The sequence below is a fragment of the Globicephala melas genome, chromosome 19 (genome assembly GCF_963455315.2).
Source record: "Globicephala melas chromosome 19, mGloMel1.2, whole genome shotgun sequence".
NCBI lineage: Eukaryota > Metazoa > Chordata > Mammalia > Artiodactyla > Delphinidae > Globicephala > Globicephala melas.
The window spans coordinates 14656-37609 of record NC_083332.1 but is presented as its reverse complement, the minus strand read 5'-3'; the positions used below and the strand labels follow the sequence as shown (position 1 = coordinate 37609).

The 22954-nt window shown below is 54.8% G+C and overlaps 1 protein-coding gene and 1 pseudogene across 14 annotated transcripts; both read left to right on the top strand.

Annotated features, from left to right (window-relative positions):
* Nucleotides 1-374: 374 nt before the first annotated feature.
* Nucleotides 375-5118, top strand: LOC132593996 (WW domain-binding protein 4 pseudogene; annotated as a pseudogene).
* On the top strand, nt 2556-22731 carry LOC115848064 (tigger transposable element-derived protein 1-like). 14 transcript variants are annotated; one of them, XR_009559976.2, is made up of 6 exons: nt 2556-3615; nt 5720-5804; nt 6253-7895; nt 15681-15760; nt 16195-18079; nt 22627-22731. XR_009559976.2 is itself a non-coding variant. In XM_030848381.2 (3 exons), the coding sequence occupies exons 1-3, from the start codon at nt 12333-12335 to the stop codon at nt 21807-21809; spliced, it is 2217 nt and encodes a 738-aa protein (XP_030704241.1). In that variant the 5' UTR covers nt 10866-12332; the 3' UTR covers nt 21810-22011. The 14 variants fall into 14 exon arrangements, 1 of the variants encoding a protein (XP_030704241.1); XR_009559975.2 differs by lacking the exon at nt 22627-22731 and adding an exon at nt 20073-20160; XR_009559978.2 differs by lacking the exons at nt 2556-3615; nt 22627-22731 and adding exons at nt 5065-5091; nt 20073-20160.
* The last annotated feature ends 223 nt before the right edge of the window (nt 22732-22954 follow it).

Here is a 22954-nt window from a genome sequence, read left to right as displayed (position 1 = left end):
CCAAGCCTGCTTCAGGTCATCTGATTCCCTAAGTGAAGCAACTTTTTTTTAAGTTAACTGCTTTTGATCAGAGTCCAGATACTGTGAAGTTAGATGCTAACGAGTAAAAGGTTGATAGGTTGTAAATGCTTTCTGTCCAGTAGAGAAGAGTACCCCAAGTTTTTTGTCACCCAGTAGGACACTAAGCAGGACACTAAGATGCCTGCCCACTGCCCCATGGTGCACTACCGATCCGACTTGGAGCTTTTATTTCACTGTTCGTTCTTTCACCCTTTCTGTTTTCCTTCTCTCTCATCTTCCCGGAACCACCTATGTCATCCTGCTAGTTGCCACCGGAGGTAAATAGATATTTGACGTGTGCTCACGGAGTTTGTTTTTATCTGTTTCGAAAATTATATCTTGACAGTCTAAAGGGAACCATTTCTCCGGAATGGGGGACAGACAGAGAGAAAGAGAAAACAGTGAGACAGACCCAGGAAAGGAAAGGAGGTAGCGAGGATGGTGGGAAAGAAAGAGACCAGGTCTAGGCGCGGAGGCTCCGGTGGGCCTCGCAGTGAGCTGGGCCCTGACTCATCCCGCGTGGGGAACGCGAGCCTCAGCCGGGCATGAGGGTGACCCTCGGGGCGGCTGGTCCAGTCATGGCAGACTACTGGAGGTCACAACCAAAGAAATTCTCTGATTACTGCAGGTGCTGGATTGCGGACAATAGGTCTAGTGTTGAAGTTCATGAAAGAGGAAAGAATCATAAGGAAAATGTGGCAAAGAGGATCAGTGAGATTAAACCGAAAAGGCTGGATAGGGCAAAGGAAGAAGAGAAGGCATCAAAGGAGTTTGCTGCAATGGAGGCAGCTGCCCTGAAAGAATACCAAGGGGATTTGAAAAGCCTTGGCTTAGAGTCAGAAACTTCAGAGCCAAGCATATCACCAGTAACCAGCACTATCCCATCCGCCTCTGCATCAAATCAGCAAAAGAAAAAAAGAAAAAAAAAGACCCTTCAAAGGGCGGATTGGTAGAAGGCATAACCTCTGAGGGTTACCATTACCACTATGATCTTATCACAGGAGAATCTCAGTGGGAGAAACCTGAAGGATTTCAAGGAAATTAAAAAAAGACGGCAGTGAAGACTGTTTGGGTAGAAGGTTTAAGTGAAGATGGTTATACCTATTATTATAATTCAGAAACAGGGGAATCCGGATGGGGAAAACCTGATGATTTCATTCCACACTCTGGCGATCTGCTTTCTAGTAAAGTCAATGAAAAGTCACTTGGTACCCAAGAAGAGTCCAAATCATCAGATTCACGTTGTGATTCTGATGTGGAACACCAAGCAGAAAAAGGGGGGGGGGGACAGGGGGACTTCCCTGGTGGCGCGGTGGTTAAGAGTCCGCCTGCCGATGCAGGGGACACGGGTTCGAGTCCTGGTCCAGGAAGATCCCACATGCTGCGTAGCAACCAAGCCCATGCGCCACAACTACTGAGCCTGCACTCTAGAGCCCGCGAACCACAACTACTGAGCCCGCGTGCCGCAACTACTGAAGCCCGCGCGCCTAGAGCCCGTACTCCGCAACAAGAGAAGCCACCGCAATGAGAAGCCCGCGCACAGCAATGAAGAGCAGACCCCGCTCGCACCAACTAGAGAAAGCGCGCGCAGCAACGAAGACCCAACGCAGCCAAAAATAAATAAATCGAAGAAAAAGGGGGGGGGGAGGAGAAGTCTCTACAGAAATGCAAAAGCTAGAAGTAAAGTTTAAAGAAAAAAAATAGTGATAAAGGAACTGAATCGGAAACACAGAAAGAAAAAATGCCCACGGTTATTCATCAGGTCCAAATGAAGAAAAATCCAAAGCTCATAAAAAATCAGACCCATATGGAAGGACTTCCCTGGTAGTACAGTGGTTAAGACTCCGTGCTCCCAATGCAGGGAGTCCAGGTTCTATGCCAGGGAACTAGATCCCCTATGCCAAAACTAAGACCTGCCATAGCCAAAATAAAAGTAATAATAATAAAGAAAGCTCCTCTGTGTTTGTTTTACATTACTTAATGCTAACATTTTAGACTTATTCTGAATGTATTTTATGTGAATTTAAAATAACTCTTTTTTCGTGTGAAATTGATTTTTGTTCCTAAAATGGAAGCCTACTACATTGCATTGTAATACAGTGTATTATGTTCAGTGTCTAAAAATTGCTAATTACCTCATAATATAAGATGCTATGTATCTGTTATTTAAAACATGGAAAAGTAAGGCCGTTATTCAATTCTTACTCGTATGAATATACTTGTACTGCACTGAAAATGCATTACTTTTTTAAAAAAATATTTATTTATTTGGTCTCACCAGGTCTTAGTTGCGGCAGGCAGGCTCCTTAGTTGTGGCATGCGAGCTCTTAGTTGCAGCATGCATGTGGGATCTAGTTCCCTGACCAGGAATCGAACACAGGCCCCCTGCATTGGGAGCATGGAGTCTTATCCACTGCGCTACCAGGGAAGTCCCGAAAATGCATTACTTTTGCACACTGATATTATTCAAGAAATAAGAATTAGACCACGTAAGAGAAGATTCACAACCTGTGATAATTCAGTTCTGAGGATCCTGTCAGAAGGCTGATGTAGAAAGTGTATGTATATTGGCTTACCTTACTCAATTTAAGGTCAAGGGCCAAGAACTGGGACTGCAGCTCAGGTCATGCTTAATATGGAATGAAAACTGGACCAAAGATGTATCTGCCTGGTTCAATGTAAAGCGGCAACCATTGCTTAAGCATTTTCACCTTGAGCCAGGCACTATGGTAGGAACTGGAGATGTAAAGGTGAGCAAGACATATCTCTGTTCTTCATGGCTTCTCATTCTGACGGAGTACTTTTTTCCCTAGTCGTGCGCTCTGTGTAGAGGCCTTACATATACTGGAAAATATTATTTAGGGTTTATTTAAAACTATGGAGATGAAGTCTTGAACAAAAATAGTAAGTTCTCTGACTTCAGTAAAATGTTTTGGTGTTCCTTTGGAGAAATTGGAAAGTTCCCATTTCCTGGTTAAATTTCTTAAAAAGTGGAATTTTCTTATTTAATCCATTTGAAGTAGGTACCTTCCCTTTATTATTCCAAATTCTTAAAATTATATGTTTTTGTAAACTGTACAGTAGTTAACATTTGATAGTAAATATTTGTCTTTTTAAGGTTACTAGTGTACATGTAAGAAAATTATAGGTTATTAAAAACTTTATGAAAGAAGAAAAAAAAAAGAAAGAAAAGAAAGAGACCGAAAGTAGATGGCAGGAAAGACAGGAGAGAGAAATTAATAGGCGAGAAATCCGGCCTTGGGCAGAGGCGGCCTTGGGCGACCCCGCCTGGACTCTGTGCTCGGCGGCCTCGTCGCTGAACTACGTTTCCCGGTAGGCCCTGGGTGACTGGACGCAGCACCTAGAGCGCCGTCGGGGGCGGGGCCCACGCTGCCTCCTCCAATCCCAGCCGTCGCCCGGCAACCTCCGCCTCCGCCGACAAGATGGAGGCTGGATTCGGCCGCCGCCGGGAAGCGGCGCCTGAAGCCGGAGGTGGGCAGGGGCCGCAGCTCAGTCGGCCCACTTGAGGAAGCCGGCCTACGTCGCGGTCCGGAGGTGAGAGCGGTCGGGCGCGCGGGAGCCCGGGCTCCGGGGGGAAGGGGCCGAGGCGCCTATACCCTTGGTTCCCGTGGGGGGAAGGGAACGGACGCGCGCGAGGGGGCCAATCGGGGGCCTCCGGCGGCCCCGCGGCCTTCTGGGAAATGTAGTCTCGAGCCTTCCCCGTGGGCGGGCTTGGGGACTTTCTAGAGCGGGAGGGTGAAAATGAATGAATTTAATTTAAAATTGTGGGTGAGGGACTTACCTGGTGGTGCAGTGGTTGGGAATCGAACGCTGGTCGGGGAAGATCCCACATGCCGCGGAGCAGCTAAGCCCGTGTGCCACAACTACTGAGCCCGCGTGCCACAACTACTGAAGCCCGCGCGCCTAGAGCCCATGCTCGTCAACAAAGAGAAGCCACCGCAGTGAGAAGCCCGCGCACCTCAACGAAGAGTAGACCCCACTGGCTGCAACTAGAGAAAGCCCGTGCCGTGCACAGTTACGAAGACCCAACGCTGCCAAAAATATATAAATAAATAAATTTATTAAAAAAAAAATTGTGGGTGAGCAGGCGAAGGCAGGCATGTGGAGAGGGAGGGATGGGCGCGTGAGTGGTTCGGAATTTGGGGCCTCCTTCCAGGCAGGAAGCCTTCCCCATGCCCACCTCCCCTTTAAGCCAGGTGCAGCCCATGGGTCCCTGAAGGTACTCTTCCTCGGTGCCATAGACACTCCCAAAATACAAAGACCTGTCAGGTACTGTCCTTGTTTTTCACACGCATTCCTTCAAAAAAAAACTTTTACTGTTTTGATCAGGTGCTACTTTCACATGGTTTGAAATGCAAAAGGGACAAAGCGAGAAGCCTGCCTCCATCACTATACTTCATTAAATAATTCAGTCAGCAAGTGACTGTTGGATGCCTCCAAAGTGCCAGGCTCTCTTCCTGGGCCTGGAGACCCAACAGAGTGCTCAGTAGGTACAGTTCCTGCCCTCAGGCAACGTGTGATGGATGCATAATAAAATATAGGTGGGGAGGGCCTCTCTGATTAGGTTACATTTGAGCAGAGACCTGCAGAAGAGGGAATAAGCCATGCAGATTACAGGGAAGGGCCCCCAGTGGGCCAAAGAGCCACAGTAGCTAAGGCCCCTGGGTCGGGAGTGCCCTTAGTGTGCCCTGAGGATGTGGTCAGGAGTACGCAAAGGACAAAGGAGGCCCTTGACAAAGCTGGTGATGATTGTGGCTTTGACTCAGAGGTGGGAGGCCTGGGAGGGCTCTGAGCAGAGGAGCCACTGTTTTGTTTGTTTGCTTTTTTTTCTTTGCCGCGCCGTGCGGCTTGCTGGGATCTTAGTTCCCTGACCAGGGATTGAACCTGTGCCCCCTACAGTGGAAGCCCGGAGTCCTAACCGCTGGACCGCCAGGGAATTCCCCCCGACTTGGTTCTTAGAGAATCATTCCGACTGCTGTGTGGAGAACCACCTTCCTCCTCTATCCCCAGGTACTCCACGGTGGTGGCAAGAATTAAGGAGGTTACCTTCTGTGTTAGTTTCCTGTGATTGCTTTACCATATTACTACAAGCTTTAGTGGTTTATTTATTTTTAAATTAATTAATTAATTAGTTTATTTTTGGCTGCATTGGGTCTTCATTGCTGCATGTGGGCTTTCTCTTGTGGCAAGCGGGGGCTACCCTTCATTTCAGTGTGCGGACTTCTCATTGCGGTGACTTCTCTTGTTGCGTAGCACGGGCTCTAGGCGCGCGGGCTCAGTAGTTGTGGCTCGCGGGCTCTAGAGCGCAGGCTCAGTAGTTGTGGCGCATGGGCTTAGTTGCTCCGTGGCATGTGGGATCTTCCCGGAACAGGGCTCGAACCAGTGTCCCCTGCGTTGGCAGGCGGATTCTCAACCACTGCGCCACCAGGGAAGTCCCGACTTAGTGGTTTAAAACAACACAAATTTATTATCTTAGAGTCTTGGAGGTCTGAAATCTGAAATGGGGCTCCTGGGCTAAAATCAAGGTATTGGCAGGGCTGGTTCCTTCTGGAAGCTCTAGGCTTCAGTGGTCACATTGCCTTCTGACTGAGTGAAATCTTCTGTGTCCTCTTACAAGTATCCCTCTGATTACGTTTAGGGCCCACTGGGATAATCCAGGATAATCTCCGCCTCTCAAGATTATTAACTTAATCACACCTGCAGTGTCCCTTTTGCCCTGAAAGGTAAACTTACTCATAGGTTCCTGGGATTGGGATGTGGATGTGGGTGTGGTTAGGAGCCATTATTCAGTCTCCCACACTGATGTTCCATGTCTCTGAATAGCATGGAGATGCTTCTGCTCATCAGTGTCTGAGAGATGGGTCAGGATTTCTAGACTCTCTTTGCATCTCCTTGTGGTTGCAAGAGGTTTTCTGGGGGAAGAACAAAGTCTCCCCACAGCACTTTTTTTGGTCTCCTAAGCTAAAACTAAATGAAATGCTCATCTACACGCAAAGTATGCTTGGAAGTGTGTATGCAGTGTCTTTAGCGTTAGGGAGAGAAGGGACTGGGCCTGCCTCTGAGGCAGTGCTCAGCAGGGCTGGGGGCCTTAGGTCAGAGCATGGGAAGGCCAGGCAGTGGTCCAGACTCTCATGTACTCACACATTAATGCCCATGTGTTCTCCTCTTCAGGCAGAGGCGGGCGTGGCAGGAGAGGCCCAGAGGCCATTGTGGGCACGGCAGTAGCTACCGTGGATGGGCAGTGGGGAGAGAGCTTGTTGAGGTGCATGGCTCGGGGAAGCGGCATGAAGACAACTCCCCACCCGCAGGTGCTGGGGAAGGCGCCCCTTGGGATTGGCCTCCGCCACAGTGCCAAGCGGGACCGGAAGTCCATCACCCTGCATGTGAAGTTGGAGGTGCTTCGGAGGTTTGAGGAGGGTGAGAAGCTGACGCAGATCGCCCGGGCCCTGGGACTGGCCACCTCCACGGTTGCCTCAATCCGCGTGAACAAGGATAAGATCCGGGCCAATTCCCAGGCAGCCACGCCCGTCAGCACCACCCAGCTGACCCGCTGCCGGGGTGTGCTGATGGGCCGCATGGAACGCCTCCTGAGCCTGTGGATTGAGGAGCAGAAGCGGCAGAACCTGCCTGTCAGCACGCTGCTTATCCAGGACAAGGCGCGCCGGCTCTTTGCCCAGCTGCAGCACGAGCAGGGCAGCGGCGCCCAGGCCGAGACGTTCGGGGCCAGCAATGGCTGGTTTGCCCGTTTCAAGGTTCGCCACAACGTGCTGTTGACGGATGAGCCGGCTGTGGCCGACGCCCAGGCTGCCGCACGCTACTCCGTGGTGCTGCGCGCCATTCTGGAGGAGGGCTGCTACTCACCACGGCAGGTCTTCAACGTGGATGAGACCGGCCTGTTCTGGAAGCGGCTGCCTGAGCGCATGCTTCTGGCACTGGAGGGGACAGCTGGGCCTGGGCCCAAGGCCTCTAAGGACCACCTGACCCTGCTGCTTGGTGGCAATGCGGCTGGTGACTTCAAGCTGAAGCCCCTGCTGGTGTACCCCTCGGAGAACCCGCGTGCCCTCAGGGGCTGCTCCAAGGCCAGCCTGCCTGTGGTCTGGCGCTCCAACCGCAATGATTGGTTGACACCTAGCATCTTCCAGGAGTGGTTTACTGGCTGCTTCTGCCCAGCTGTGGAAAGCTACTGTGCCAGCCATGGCCTCCCACACCGCGCTCTGCTGCTGCTGGACAGCGCACCCTGCCACCCTGTCCACTTGGGTGGCCTCTCAGCCCATGTGCGTGTTGAGTTCCTGCCCAAGAACACGTCAGCCCTGATCCAGCCCATGAACCAGGGTGTCATTGCCGCCTTCAAGGCCCATTATCTGCGCCGCACGCTCAGCCAGCTGGTCCAGGAGACGGCGGGTACAGACCGGCCCTCCGTGCGGGAGTTCTGGCGCAGCTATACTGTCATGACTGCTGTAGACAACATTGCTAAGGCCTGGGCAGAGCTGCAGCCTGCCACCATGAACAGTGCCTGGAGGAAGCTGTGGCCCGAGTGCGTGCCTGCTGGTGCCCCCGAGCCCAACGCCCTCCCCCAGCTCCGTCACAGCACTGTGGCACTAGCCAGCCACGCAGGCCTCGGGGATGTGGCTGAGGCCGATGTTGCCCACCTGCCGCAGGCCCATGGGGAGCCCTCGCCCCGCAGCATCCCCCAGGAGGTGGAGGTTGGGGGTGTCAGTGACTCTGGGCTGCCCTGTGAGGCGGGGAAAGGCTTGGCCTCCAGAAGACCAGAGTCAGATCTCATGGAGGCCATGGTGGGTGTGGAGACTGAGGAAGTAAGTGTGGGTGCACTGCGCCCTGAGCACCTGGCCCAGGCACGGTCCCACTTTGCTGCCGGCCTGCGAGTCCTCATAGAGAACGATCCCAACCGGGAACGCAGCCTGCGGGTGTCCCGGGGTGTCCACTGTGCCCTCGCCCACCTCCGAGAGCTGCAGCGGGAAAGGAGGCGACAGGCTCGGGCAGTTGCGGGGCCTCAAGGGGCCCCATGATGGTGGCAACAAAGGAGTTGGCAGAAAGCCTGCACTCACCCCAGGTGGGGCCCACAGAGGGTGGGCAAGTGGCCAAGGGCACAAACCCTGAAGGACAGACCTCTTTGGCTGTCCTGTGTGATTTAGGGCTTGGGCCTGACCTCAGATGAGCTTTGTCTGATGATGCTTTGTTTCTGGAGGGTAGACACTGCCACTTCTCACCCATGGTTCTCATACCTCATGCACTGCCATCTTTGTACAGTGGCACCCAGAGTGTCAGGCTTGGGGAACAAGAGGGTGGTGTTCTCTGATTGGCAGATGAGCTGCGGGACCCAGGAGTGCCCATCCGTGTCAGAGACACACCCTGTAGGACAGCGGTTGCCAAGCACAGCCCACCAGGGTAGCCTTCCTTGTGGTGAGGGGCCAGGGTTGAGACAAGCCTCTCCTATTTGCCAGCCCTGACCTGTCCGTGCACCGTTGTTACTCTTCGTAGCCAACTCTAGGTGGGGGTTTCCTGCTCTCCTTGCTCACCTTCCGTGCCATCCTCACTCTTTCTGGCTTCCACGGTTTGTGTTGTCTGAGGTTTCTGGTACCTTCCCTGTGCCCGAGCCTATGGGCGTGTGTGGCTTTCCTTGGTTTGGAGATGTTTTCTTCCCTGGGTTTCTGTGCCGTGGTTGTCTTGGCTTCCCTCCAGCCTCTGAGGCTGAGCCTTCTGACACTTCGATGGTCTCCCAGATCTAGAGCTCTTTGGAAAATCTCAGCCATTTTTGAGGGCTCAGTGTCTACCTCAGGGTCAGCTCCCAGCACATTGGCTGCAGCCCAGCCTCTCCCCAAGGTTAGAAACATGGCTCCAATTCCAATGGATTGGCTCCTTGGACGGTCTTGTTATCTCCGTCATTCCAGCTTGTTCTCCTGTCCCCCTAGATTGTAACAGCAAGCACACTGGGGTATCCACTTGACTCTGTAGACATACCATATGGGCCACCAAAACCCAGAGAGTCATCAAGGGAAGGAGTTCTTGTACTCCAGCTAGGTGAGCCACAGGCGGTGAGACAGGGCTGCCTGGCCTCCTGGACTCCTTTCGACACAGGTACCTGCATGCGTCCGTGAACGTGTGCGCGCGACAGACACACGCATGCCAAGAGTAAAGTTGGGAGAAAGGATTCCTTCTACCTCTGTCCCAGCTAACACTTGAAGTGCTGGGCCTGCTGTCAATACGTAAAAGGGGCCGGAGGCCAGGGAGGGGTTCCAGGGTCCAGCCTTCCTGGGAGAAAGGTCAGATGAGGCCCCTTGTTTGCTTTCTTGGGGAGAGTGGCAAAAGGGATGGCAAGGAGAAGTAGAAGAGCTTTTCTTAGGAGCCTGGTGACTGACTGGATTAATAAACTGCACAAATTATAAGCACTTGTAATGTGCTAGGTGTTGGGGAGACCAGGGTGGGAGAGACTGGCTTCAGGAGCTGCCGGTCCAAAGGCTGTTACATTCTGTGTGACGACGGCTATGACGGGCGACTTGTGAGGGACCTAAACCTAGCTGGGGTCAGAGGAGAGGACATGATAGGGAAGGCTTTTTGGGGAGGTGCTGCCCCAGCTTTTGGAAACCGGTCATTTCAAAATGCCAGGCATCACAGAGGGGCCTGTTTTAGACGGCCCAGCACGGTTTGGCTGGTGAAGCCCTGAGGACGGGGAAGCAGGAGCAGCCTCGATGGAGGCGGAGTGCGGCACAGCAGCTGAAAGAGGCAGGTGACCAGGTAGGAGGAAATGCCACATCCGCCGGGCGGGAGTAGAGAGGCAGCTGAGGGGCAACATGGCACAGTCGAGCGGACGGATAGCGAGGGGATCTGAGGTCGCGCGGGCAGGGCGTGGTGGAGACAACGCGCGGACGGGCCCATCTGGCTCCATAACTCTTTACTTCGGAACCCGGGACACCGCCAGTCGCACCACTGGCGCCCCCTTGCAGGCCCCTGAAGAACTCCATTTCCCGGCGGCGCCGAGCGCTGGTGCTCGCTGCCTTCTGGGAAATGTAGTGTCTATAGGTCACCCGGGCTGTTACTGTGGCGGGCCAAGGACTACATTTCCCAGAGGGCTTCGCGGACAGGGCCGGGCTTGCGCACGTTCCATTTCCGGGCGCCGGACGTTGCCAAAGAGTTGCAGAAGTATACTGTTACCTCCCCTTCACCTCCGTGCGCTGGCCTGCGGTGGGGAGGTGGGTGGTTGCTAGGGAAGGGAGGGAAGGGGCGGGGTGGGCACAAGGCACCGGAAGTAGTCCTTGGGACGGACGGAAGCTCGTGGTCCTGGGGCCCCAGGGTGGTTGGTCTTTGTTCCAGCACGGTGTCGTTTGACGCCGTCCGCCTGGCTTCCTGGGGCGGTGAGTCTGGGCGCGACGCGGTGGAGGCTTCGGAAAAGCCCGGGGTAGGGTGTGCAGCTGGCCAGAGGGCGGCAGGAGAAGGGGGGCGGGGGAACACCAGCTACTTTCCGAGGACTCCGGCGAGTCCACGGGGAAGGGCGGCGCGTGGGCTGCTGGGACATGGAGTCCGGCGGGGCTGGGCCTGCACCGGAAGTGATTCTGGGCCGAGCTGGGCTCTCGCCACGCCTCGGGGGTCGTGCACGTGCACCCGCGCTAGTCCCTTTCTCGGCGGAATTCCTGGGCTTCTGTCCACCATTCCACCCAGCTCCCCCTAAACTCACCTCCCCTGGAAAGTCTTCCTGGATTTCTGCAGCTCAGACCACCTCTTTGCTCCTGCTGCACCTGCGTGCGTCCCTCTATAAAGTGAGAGTGCGGGCGGGGTGGGGGGACGCTCCCCGCACAGGGGCATTAAATCCAGATCCTTCCCTGGCCGAAGGCTGTGCAAGTTCGCCCAGGCCACACAGCCTTCGCATTTGCTGATTCCGCTACGTAGACCGTCCTCCACTTTAGCTGTCATCTCAGGGTACTTGGGGGTGAGAGCCGGGGGTTGGGGGCTGTTGGATGGGGCGGCCTGGTTCAGGGGAGCCCTGACCAATGCTTTAAAGACGTGCATTGGCATTGAAAATGATCTGTGTTCTTTTTTCTTAAATACTTATTTATTTATTTTTTTTGGCTGTGTCGGGTCTCAGTTGCGGCACGCGGGATCTTCATTGCGGCGCGTGGGCTTCTCGTTGCGCGCGGGCTTCTCTCTAGTTGCGGCTCGCATGCTCAGTAGTTGTGGCGCGCAGGCTTAATTGTCCCGCGGCATGTGGGTTCTTAGTTCCCGGACGGGGCATTGAACCCACACCCCTTGCATTGGAAGGCAGATTCTTAACCACTGGACCATCAGGGAAGAAGTCCCAATCTGTGTTCTTTTCTGAAGTTACAGTGGTAGCAAATGGCCGTTGGCAGAAAAATTCAGGTGCTCTGCAGACATTACAAAAGAAAAAGCAGATGTCCTCCCCCAGTTCCTTTCTCCAGAATTGCCAGCTGAGGCGTTGCTGGTTTTCAGGATCCTTTTCTGAACACTTGTAGCAGTAGCTCCTGTTTTTTGTTTTGAAATTTTAACATTAGTGGGATCATGTCAGGTGAGGAGGACCACAGCTTACTTTCTTGTTTAGCACTGTAGCGTGGACGTCTCTCTCACTGTCCATTGTTGACCTTGCCTAGTTGAGTTGGGCCGAGCCTCTCAGGCCCCATAGGATTGTGCCATGAGGGAAGGAAGTCCTTCCAGCGTAGGAACCAGCTCTTGCTCTCCCTGTGCGGCTGCACTGCAGCCGTCCCCACTACCATCTTGGCCTTCCAGCCTGTCCCCCACATCACTCTTTCTAGTGCCCCACAGACTGCATCCTTCGCTTGCACGGACCCTCCCTGGGCACTGAGTCTCTGCTAGTTCCCGCCAACACCTCTGCTTGGCTGCTGATGGGGTTCTCTCCACCCCTGAGACACTGGACACGTCCACGCCCCATCCCCAGGAGCAGCCCTCCTACTGGCCCAGTCTGGCCTGAACTCCTGAAGGCTTCTCTGCAGGAAGCGCTCCCTCACTGTCCTAACCAGATTCCCAGTGTGAGGCATCCTCTTGAGGGCACAGATAGGGAGGTCGAGGCTGGAGGTGTCCCCTTGCCAGGTTGTCAGCTGGCCAGGTGTGGGGACAGTTTCCACCACAGCAAGTGACCTTGCAGGCTATGAGTCGGTGGAGGGGTGTGGGTGGCCCATGGCCCTGATTGGTTGGGTGTGTGTCCCAGGAAGACGGTGTGTGTGGCCTGAGTGAAGGCAGAGAGGCCAGCTTCCCCAGGTTTCGCCATGGCAGCCGACCCAGCACCCATCGGTCAGGAAGAGCTCGTGATCATCAAGATGGAGGAGGATGAGGCCGCCCTGTGGGATCCTGAACCGTTCTTCAAGCCTCAGCCCCAAACCCTGTTGCCTGGGCTTGGTAGGGACCCCCGGCAGTGCTTCCGGAGCTTCCGCTATGAGGAGGCAGCAGGGCCCCGCGAGGCGCTGGCCCGGCTCCGGGAGCTGTGCCGCCAGTGGCTGCGGCCCGAGGTGCACTCCAAGGAGCAGATGCTGGAGCTGCTGGTGCTGGAGCAGTTCCTGGGCGTGCTGCCACCTGACACCCGGGTCTGGGTGGAGTCCCAGTGCCCCGAGAGTGGCGAGGAGGCTGTGGCACTCGTGGAGGACCTCGCTCAGATGTTGCAGGAGACTGGTGAGCCACGGGGGACTGGGCTTGGGGGCAGGGAAAGTGCAGGGGGACACAACTCATGACGCCGGGTCCTGAGTGCCTGCCCGCTCTGCCCAGGCCCTGTGTCCTCATCTCTGGGAAGAAGACTCAGAAGCTGTGACATGTTTGGAGACTTTTCTAGACTCTTAGCCTCCCAGAGGTGTGAGCCTGGGGTTGGTGTAGCATTTCCCCTGCTCAGGTGCACTGGCCTTCTTTCTCTTCCTTTTCTCCTTCCTGACAAAGTCACGGAGTGCGTGCCATGTGGCAGGCCCTGTGGGTCCAGCAGGGAAGGGAGAGAGGCAAGGTCCTTGGCCTGTTGGAGCCCAGTCTGGTTTGAGAGTTGGGACAGTGAGACCTCCAGTCACAAGTAGGGTGTGTTTCTTTCTCTAGAGGGGGTGGAGGCAAGAGGAGGTGGGCACAGAGGTCGGCCCGGCCAGGGGTGGCTTTGCAGTTCGTGCTGTGTGATGTCTTCACCTTGGACGTGTGCTTCCGCACCTGTGAGGAGGTGACAGCCGTGCAGCAGGGAGGAGAGATGGTTGGTTACCACCTCGGTCCACCCTGGCGTGTGTTTACTTATTTACTCGTGTATTTGTGCAGTTCCTTTTGCCTGCTTGGCCCCTTGTATCGAGGGGTGGAAACCATAGCACTTAAACAAGCAAACAAAAACTCAGCTTTATTCGGCTCTAACCCACATAATCAAAAAATTTTACACTTAGTGGGTTTTAGTATAGTCACAGGTTTGTACAACCATCACCCATGTCTAATGTCATCACCTTCAAATAAACTCCGTACCCGCCAGCAGCTACTCCCCATTCTTCCCTTTCCTAGTGCCTTGGCAGCCAGCAACCTGCTTTGTGTCTCTGTACACTTTCTTATTCTGGACGTTTTATTAAATGGTATCATACATTTCCTGGAGTCATACATGGCTTTTTATGATGGGCTGCTTTCATCGAGTGTCATGTTTCCAGCGTTCATCCACAGTGTAGTACGTCACTCATCTTTATGCCTAGTCATATTCCGTTGTGTGGTTATACCGCATTCTGTTTATTCATTTATCTGTTATGGTTATTTGGGTTGTTTGTACCTTTTGGCTGTTACGATTAATGCTGACGTGAACTTACGTATACTTTATTCTCTTGCTTATATACCTAGGAGTGGAATTGCTGGATCACACGGTAACTCTGGCCTTTTGAGGAACTGCTAACACACCACTTGTTTTAAGAGAGGGGATTTAATGTAGAGAGTGTAACCTAGGCATTGAAGGAGTGAAAAAGTACAGAAAGAACTCTAAGGTGTCATGGCGGTAGGAACTGCAGGGAACTGTGTCCGCTCCAGGAAGAGGTCGGAATTATGACAGTTAGAGACTCAAAGGAGGGGCTGGGAGGTGGGGCTGCTGCTGGATGGTGCTGGGGTCTCCCAGGGGGACAGCATGCAGCTGGTTCTGCACATGTTGGAAAAACTGCAAACTGGATCTAGCTGCTGCTAAAGAAACCCTTGATAATGCACGACTGGTTTTCACCCAGGCATGAACGTGAGGTGCAGGTGAGACACCTTGTACGCATGGGTCCACAGTCCTCCCAGGGTGTCTGGCTGTCGTGCTGGGCTGTTCTCTGAGCCATGGGCAGCGTTTGTCGTCTTAGGGGACTGTTCTTAGGGAACTGTACCAGTTCCCAGCTTCCCACGGAACGGATGCTTAGGTGATGCACACTGTTAAAAGAGATTTTGCATCGTAAGAGTGTGGACGTTGGCAAAGCAGCCTGCTGGCACTGAACGGACTTAGGCCTGGTGCTCTCGAGGATCCTCTGGGGCATGCATGGTTATGTCCACTCAGTCCTGAAGCCGCGTGGTCTCACGTTTACACGAAAACTCCTGCCTTTGCTCCGTACCCTTACCTGCTCTCAGCCTGTTGCTGGCCCCTTCGATGTCCCCACATGGGAGAGGGTAGGGCCCGGCCCTGGCTTTCTCTGGGTGGTTTTGGAGATGACTGCTCTGATGCTATCAGGGAGACCAGAATGATGTCCCAAGCTCTTCCTTGGCTGTCACTGTTGCTGTGTGTTCGGGGGTCCCAAAGACCCCCCCTTAGCCTCAAGTGATTTGCTAGGAGTCACAGAATTCAACAAGGCTATTATATTCGTGGTTGTAGTTTATTACAGTGAAGGATACAGATTAAAGTCAGCGGTGGAAAAAGGTGCCTAGTCTGGGAGATACCAGGCACGAGATTCCGGGTGTCCTTTCCTGTGGGAGTCGTGTGGGTCGTGCTTAATTCCCACAGCAGTGATGTGCGACGACACGCACAGGATGCTGCCACTGGGGGGCTCGCCTGCAGTGACGTCCAGGATTTTTACTGGGGGGTCAGTCACCGAGTTATGGAACATGACTGACCTTAGTTACTCAGCCTGAACTCCCGCCAGAGGTCAGACCTGTACAGTGTGGCCCAGGGTTACTACCATGTCACATTGTTAGCATGAACTGTCTGTGTGACCCAAGAACTTAGGTAAACAACGATGTTCTTATCAGGCAGAATCTTCCAAGGGCTTAGAGGTCTCCTCCCAGGAGCAGGTCAAGGGCCAGACTTTCGTTTGGGGTGTGGAGGGTTTGGACAGCTCAGGCCTGCTGAGTCAGCCCTTTACTGACCACCCAGCTGCAGCTGAAGGAAGCTTCTAATGACTATCTCCTTGGTGTTTCAGTGACTTGGGTTTCAGGGGCCTTGGGTGTGTTCTTGAGGTACGTATGTGTGTGTGCATCGGAAGGGGCTGCCTGTCAGCCAGGGTACGGTGTTCTCTGTGAATCAGAGGGCAAGCGGTGTGTCATCTGGCTCAGAGTGTCTGGCCAGTAGGACATGTTGACCTCCGGATTGATTAATGGGCTTGGGTGCCTCACCCCTTTGTCCCCAGGGTGGGCCTGCAGACACTAACACTGCTCTTTCCCCTCAGCCCTGGCCCAGGCCCCTCCCGAGGACCAACGGTTTGGAGACCTGGCAGAGCCGGCCAAGCCCTTCACGGATGGAGCTCAGGTGAGCTGTGAGTCCTCCAAAGTCAGAGATGCCACATCCTGCGGGACCCAGCCCGCCTCCCACCCCGCCTTCACCCCAGGCCGTGGAGGGTCACATTCAGCAACTGTGCCCAGCCCCCACCCCCACCACCCCTCGCCCTCAGGCTGGGCTCAGGACCTGCCCATCACCCTCTCCCAGCTCCTGGGTCTGAGGATGGGGCCTCCCCAGGCTCACACCATTTGAATACAGAGTACAGTAAGTCCCCTACACACAAACCTCCAAGTTACGAACTTTCAAAGATGCGAACATGCGTTCGCACGTCCAATCACGTAAGTTAGTTCACGTGTCTGGCGTACATTGTCATGTGCGTGCATCCTCTACAAGTGGTTGTGCTTTTGTGTGCTTTACAGTACTGTATAGAGTACAGTAGTACAGTATCTTTATTTCAAGCCCAGGATGTCCGGAAGCAAGCGTAAAAGCAGCGGTGATGTAGCGGGTACTGCTAAGAAGCGCCACGCGATAACGATGGAAACAAAAGTGAAAATAATTGAGAGAGTGGAGCGAGGCGAAAAGATGGTAGACGTCGCTCATTCTTATAACCTGAATCGTTCAACCATCGGCTCAATCGTAAAGAACAAGGACAAGATCATGGAACATGTGAAGTCTGCTATGCCGATGACGTCCACAATAATAACAAAGAAGCGTGGAAAAGTGATGGAGGAGATGGAGAAACTTCTCAGTGTGTGGATGCAGGATCAGCGTCAGCGTCGAGTCCCACTCAGCTTAATGCTGATTCAAGAGAAAGCCAAGAGCCTTTATGAAGACTTGAAGAAGAAACACGGCGAAGAATCAGAGGGCAAATCTTTTAATGCCAGCCGTAGCTGGGTCCACCGGTTCAAGGCTAGAGCCAAACTTCACAATGTAAAAGTGAGTGACAAGGCAGCGAGTACAGATACAATAGCTGCCCGGGAATTTCCTGAAACGCTTCGAGAAATTATCGATGAAGGCGCGTATTTACCCGAGCAGGTGTTTAATGTGGACGAGACAGGACTGTACTGGAAGAGGATGCCGGACCGAAGTTACATCAGTAAGGAGGAAAAGTTGATGCCGGGCTATAAAGCATCAAAGGATAGGCTCACGCTGTTGTTTGGTGGCAATGCTTCCGGTGATATGAAGCTGAAGCCTCTGTTAGTTTATCACTCAGAGAACCCAAGAGCCCTTAAAAACATAGCCAAGGGCTCTCTTCCTGTTGTGTGGAAGAGTAACCCCAAAGCCTGGGTTACACAGGCCATTTTCCAGGACTGGTTTTTCCACCACTTTATCCCGGAGGTAGAGAAATACTGCTTGGAGAAGGACGTCCCATTCAACATTCTTTTGCTGCTCGACAGTGCTCCGGGCCACCCCCCATTCATGGACGACTTTCATCCCAACGTCAAAGTAGTGCATCTGCCACTGAATACTACGGCGCTCATCCAACCTATGGACCAGGGAGTTATAGCGACTTTCAAGAAATATTACTTACGTCACACTTTTCGTCAGGCAGTAAAGGCGAGTGACGAATCAGGAACAACCTTGCGACAATTTTGGAAGGACTATAACATCTACAAGGCCATAAAAAACATTGACTTTGCCTGGAGTGAGGTTACGGCCGTCACCATGAATGGGGTTTGGAAGAACCTTTGCCCGAAGTTTGTTCACGATTTTCGTGGATTTGAGAAGGTGGATGAGGAGTCCAAAGAGGTCTTCAGCAACTTAGTGACCCTCAGCGAGAAGCTGGAGCTAGATCTGCAAGAGGACGACTTCATTGAACTCCTTGCTGTGCAACATGAGGAGCTCACTAATGAAGACCTGATGGAATTGGAGGCCCAGAGAAAGGATGAAGAGGGACAGGAGGAAGAAGAAGTAACTGAAGAACCGAAGAGATTCACGACGCAGGAAATGGCAAGGGGGTTTTCTTTATTTGAGGAGGCGCTGTTGGTGTTTGAGGCACAGGACCCGAATGTAGAACGGTACACGAAGGTTGCAGCAGCCGTTCAGAATGCAATCCAGTGCTACCGTGTCATCTATGACGAGAAAAAAAGAGCTACTACGCAGACATCACTGGATCGTTTTTACAAGAGGGTGGATAGAATTAAATCCAGCAAGGAACCAGAGCCTGTGCCATCCACGTCAGGCGTGAGTGAAATTGCAGCTTGCCCTCCGTCTCCTACTGCTGACGATCCTTCAGCCCTACCATCTCCCACCTCCTCTTCCTCCTCCAGTCAGTAACTCTTCCTGCCTGTTCCCTTGATGCCAGCCCCTGGATGCCAGCTGTTGTACTGTACTACGGTACTTTTCAAGGTACTGTACTGTAAGATTAAAAATGTTTTCTTTATTTTTTGTGTTTGTTTGTTATTTATGTATTATTCGTGTGAAAAGTATTATAAACCTATTCCAGTACAGTACTGTATAGCCGATTGTGTAAGTTGGGTACCTAGGCTAACGTCGTTGGACTTACGAACACATTGGACTTACAAACGTGCTCTTAGAACGGAACTCGTTCATACGTAGGGGACTTACTGTAGTTGTAGTCTCTCTTGCACAGAGATAGAAATACAGCAGTCATTATTTATCCTCCCATTTTAAAGAAAAATTTTAAATGTATATAAAACATGTATATGCATTATAAAGTAATTCAAACCTTAAGAGAAGCACATAACGTTGAAACCCCACAGCCAGTCTTCCTCTCTGGAAATGGCCACTGCCACCCATCGTACACCCTTCCTCTTTCCTGTACACGCGTGCAATTCACACACATGGGCGTGTGTATGAACGGGGCACACAGACATTTCCAAAGGAAGCCCATTAACGCTCTGCACCTCACTGATTTCACTTCGTCTTGTGTTGAGGTCCCTTCCAGTGGCACAGGCAGCTCCAGCCTTTCTTTTTAGTGGCTATCTTGGAGTCATGTGCCCAGCCCCGCTAGGGAATGTGGGCCGCTGTTGGTTTCTCATCCCAGAACACACACCCTCATCTTGGCTGCTGCCCCTCTGGCTCTTCTGCCCCTGGGCCTGCCTGTCCTCTGGGTGGCCTCAAGACACAGGGACCAAAGCTTATCTCTGTGTCACGGGGTGCCTGCATGTCTTTGATCCTGGTGGGTAACCCAGGGGGCTTCCCCAGGAGGACAGAGGGACTTGCTCACACGTGGGAAGGAGGGCAGACCAGCCAAGGAGCATGGCTGGGGTCTCCTGCCAGGTGAGGGGGGAGAGTGGACCACACCCTGGCCTTTCCCACCCTTGACTGCCATTCCTGGTCTTCCTGAGACACTGCGAGGCCTGGGAACGCCTGCGGTGGCCCTGCCTAGATCTGCCCAAGTCCGGCTCAGCCGGTGTCCTGCCGGCAACTCTCAGAGAACACCCAGGGCTGCTTTACTGTCAAACTCCCATCACCAGTCGGGAGTGTAGAGCTGGGCTCTGAGAGATGCTGCTCCTGGAAGAAACAAGGTGCTTGGCCCACCCCCCTGTGGAAGGACACTGGGAAGTGGGTCTCCTTGGCCACCTCGGGGCCCCAGGGCCGGAGGCAGGCCTGCCCCTCGCCGGGTTCTCCAGGAGCCCGTCTGGGTAATTGAACCCTGCACAAGTATTTCCTTCATTAAAAAAACCAAAAACAGGGACTCCCCTGGTGGTCCAGTGGTTAGGACTCCGCTCTTCCACGGCAGGGGGCACGGGTCCGATCCCTGGCTGGAGAACTAAGATCCCCCATGCCGCGCGGCTTGGCCAGACCAACCAAAAAATCAAAACAACACACAAACAAAACAAAAACCTTGAGTCCTGACACCCTTAATTAATGACATTGCTCAAGGTCTTGCGAGCTCGGGGCCATGAAGCGTGTTGGCTCCATGGACAGCTCGTTCCTCTGCTTTCCCGGGTTGCCACCAAGCTCTGAGCTGAGGTTTATACACTGTGGCTGCCCGTCCCTGGGCCCGGCTATGACGTGCTGGTAATTTCTGGGTTCTGTATTTGGTCTGACATCAGTTTGTGGTGTATTACGCCACCCTGGATGCTTCAGGAGGCCGGCGAGTAGGTGACCGGGGATGGTGGTGTCAGCGGGGAAAAGTGGTAGAGGGTTTTCAGAAAAAAGTGGAAGAGTGGAAGGAAAGTGGCAGAGGGTTTTCAGAGGCTTGCTGCAATCCTGGGGGTGGAGTCTATTTAGTCCACGGGGCCAGACTCATCGAGTGGCCGGATGTGGCCCCGAATCTCCCACCTAAAGAGAGAGACTAGTCAGGGACCTCTAAGGGTTTTACCCAGGCCCGTCAGCACTTCCCACCGGTAAACGTTGTCTCCCCATTTTACAGCGGGTCAGGGCTGGGGCGGCAGCGGCCCTGAAATCAGCGGGCTCAGGGCGGGAACATAAATATTCTGTTGTGGTGTCCGGAGAGAGTGATGCGGGCCCGAAGCCCCCCCTGAAGAGGCCGCCGAGGGCGGGCCAGCGCCCAAGTGCCAAGCGGGACCGAAAGGCCATCAACCTGCAGGTGAAGCTGGAGGTACTGCGGCGCTTCGAAGCCGGAGAGAAGCTCAGCCGAATCGGGAGGGCACTGGGTCTCTCCACCTCCACTGTGGCCACCATTCGTGACAACAAGGACAAGATCCGAGCGAGTTCCCAGGCGGCCACCCCGCACGCGGCCTGTAAGCTGACGCGCAGCCGCAGCCTGGTGATGGAGAACATGGAGCGGCTGCTGAGCGTGTGGATCGAGGACCAGAACCGGCGTGACGTGCCGGTCAGCGTGGTGCTCGTCCAGGAGAAGGCCCGCAGCCTGTTTGAGGAGCTCAAGCGGGCGCAGGGTGAGGGCTCCGAGGCGGAGACTTTCGGCGCCAGCCGCGGCTGGTTCGCGCGCTTCAAGGCGCGGCACGGGCTGCGCAGCCTCGGGGCTGGAGGCGAGGCGGCGCGCGCAGACGCAGAGGCTGCGCGCAGGTATCCGGCGCTGCTGCGGAGGGTGATCCAGGAGGGCGGCTACACGGCCCGGCAGGTGTTCAACGTGGACGAGACCCGGCTCTTCTGGAGGCGGCTGCCGGGCAGGACGGGCCCTTCCATGGCGGAGAAGCCAGGCCCCGGGTTCACAGCCGCCCAAGATCTCCTGACCCTGCTGCTCGGCAGCAACGCCGCCGGCGACTTCAAGCTGAAGCCGCTGCTGGTGTACCCCTCAGAGAACCCGCGCGCCCTCCGGGGCTTCTCCAAGCCCAACCTGCCCGTGCTGTGGCGCTCGCACAGGAAGGCCTGGGTCACTGTGAGCCTCTTCCAGGAGTGGTTCGTGCACTTCTTCTGCCCCGCTGTGGAGAGGTACTGCGCCCGGCACGGGCTCCCGTATAAAGCTCTGCTCGTCCTGGACAGCACTCCCGGCCGCCCAGGGAACCTGGACGACCTCTCCGACCACGTGCGCGTGGAGTACCTGCCCAAGGACACCACGGCCCTCATCCAGCCCATGACCCAGGACGTGGTCGCCACGTTCAAGGCCTGCTACCTGCGGAGGGTCTTCCGCCTCTTGGCGGCGAGGGCGGGAGGCGCTGGCGAGCGGTCAGCGGCCTCGGACTTCTGGCGGGACTATAGCATCCTGGACGCTGTGCACAACATCTTCGAGTCCTGGGAGGAGGTTCCGCCCGCGACGTTGAACCAGGGTTGGAGGAAGCTGTGGCCCGAGTGCCTCCAGCACGACGCCAGCCCCCGACCCGGGGAGGCCCTCCCGCAGATCAGGCGGGACGTCGTGGCGCTGGCGCACGGCTTGGGTTTCGGGGAGGTGGCAGAGGCGGATGTGGCTGAGCTGCTGCAGAGCCAGGGCGCAGACCTGTCCAACGAGGAGCTGGTGGGGCTGGAGCAGGAGCTGGCAGCCGGGGAGGAGGGTGAGGACAGCTCGACGGCTTCCCGCCAGCTCACGGCCAGGTACCTGGCCAAGGCCCTAGCACATTTCGATGCTGGCCTGCAGATCGTCAGGGACAACGATCCCAACCTGGAGCGCAGCCTCCGCGTCTGCCGGGGCGTGAACAACGTGATCAGCTGCTATCGGGAGCTCTTCAAGGAGAAGAGAGGCCCCAAATAGTGTGTGTTGAGGGGGAGGGGGTGTTGGGAGTTCTGAGGCCTCCGGACTTTGTTGGGGAGAGGGGGTCCTCCCTCCCCATCTTTCACATGGAAGTGACACTGGTCTGCATGTTTCCATTTCATTAATCCCTCAAATGTTTTTCTGTCAGCAAATAATTTAGTGTCTCAAGTGAACTTCTCAAATATATGGTTTTAGAAGCCTTGGTGAATTCTCAAGTGACTTTATTGCATCCTGGGCCCTTTCGGAGCAGTGCATCCTTGGTTTCCTAGTGGAAGCCCATGAGGAAGCCGGAATCACCGGGTAGCACCCCTGGCACGGTATTCCTGCCACCTTGCTCACTGCGCTGAGCTCTTCCTGTATTCAGAGCTGGGGCTCACGGAGCTGAGAGGGGTTCAGAGAGGGGTTCTGCTTGTTTTATGGCCCGCTCACCCTTCAGCTGAGCTTCAGGACCTGCAGGCGGCAAAGGCTGACCCCGGATGAGCACCCAAAGAGACTCAGGGATCCAGAGAGTGGGCCTGGGTGGGAGGAGTGTCCGGCCACACACCTCCCATCTCTGTTCTCCCGGGACACTGGATGCGTCTTGTCATCTTGTTCTGTCCTCTGAAATGCTGCTGTGCCCCTGGTGACTGGCCGGGGGGGGAGGGGGGCCGGGAGGAGAGACTACAGCCCGTTGTGGGTGAGCTGGTGAGGCAGCACATTCGCCAGGCTCCCCGGCCCCGGCGCGGGCGTCCTCACGGCTGCAGGCCCGGCTGCAGGCCTGCTGCTAACTCTCCCTCTCTTCTTGTCTCTCTCCTCTGCTGCTCCCTCTCTCCACCAGTTTCCGTTTGACTCCTGCCATGCCCCTTTGACTCTTCTTCCCGTGGACACGGGCTCATTCCAGGCAGTGGTGGCATTTGGAGACAAGGCCCCGGATGCCATGTGGGAAGACTGGGAGGCACACGATGCCCCACAGAAGGAGGGGTAAGGATGTGGGGTTTGGGGTAGGGTTGGCCTTACTTCAGGACGCACGGGTCCTCAGGTGAGTGGTCCCTGTCTCCAGCCAAGGGGCCCTGTTAGAGGAAGCCTTCCCTGAGCCTGCCTTCCTTCTGCAGGAGGTGGGGGGCAGGGGGTGGGCGGGCTAGCCCGGGAGATTGGTTGGGGGCTAA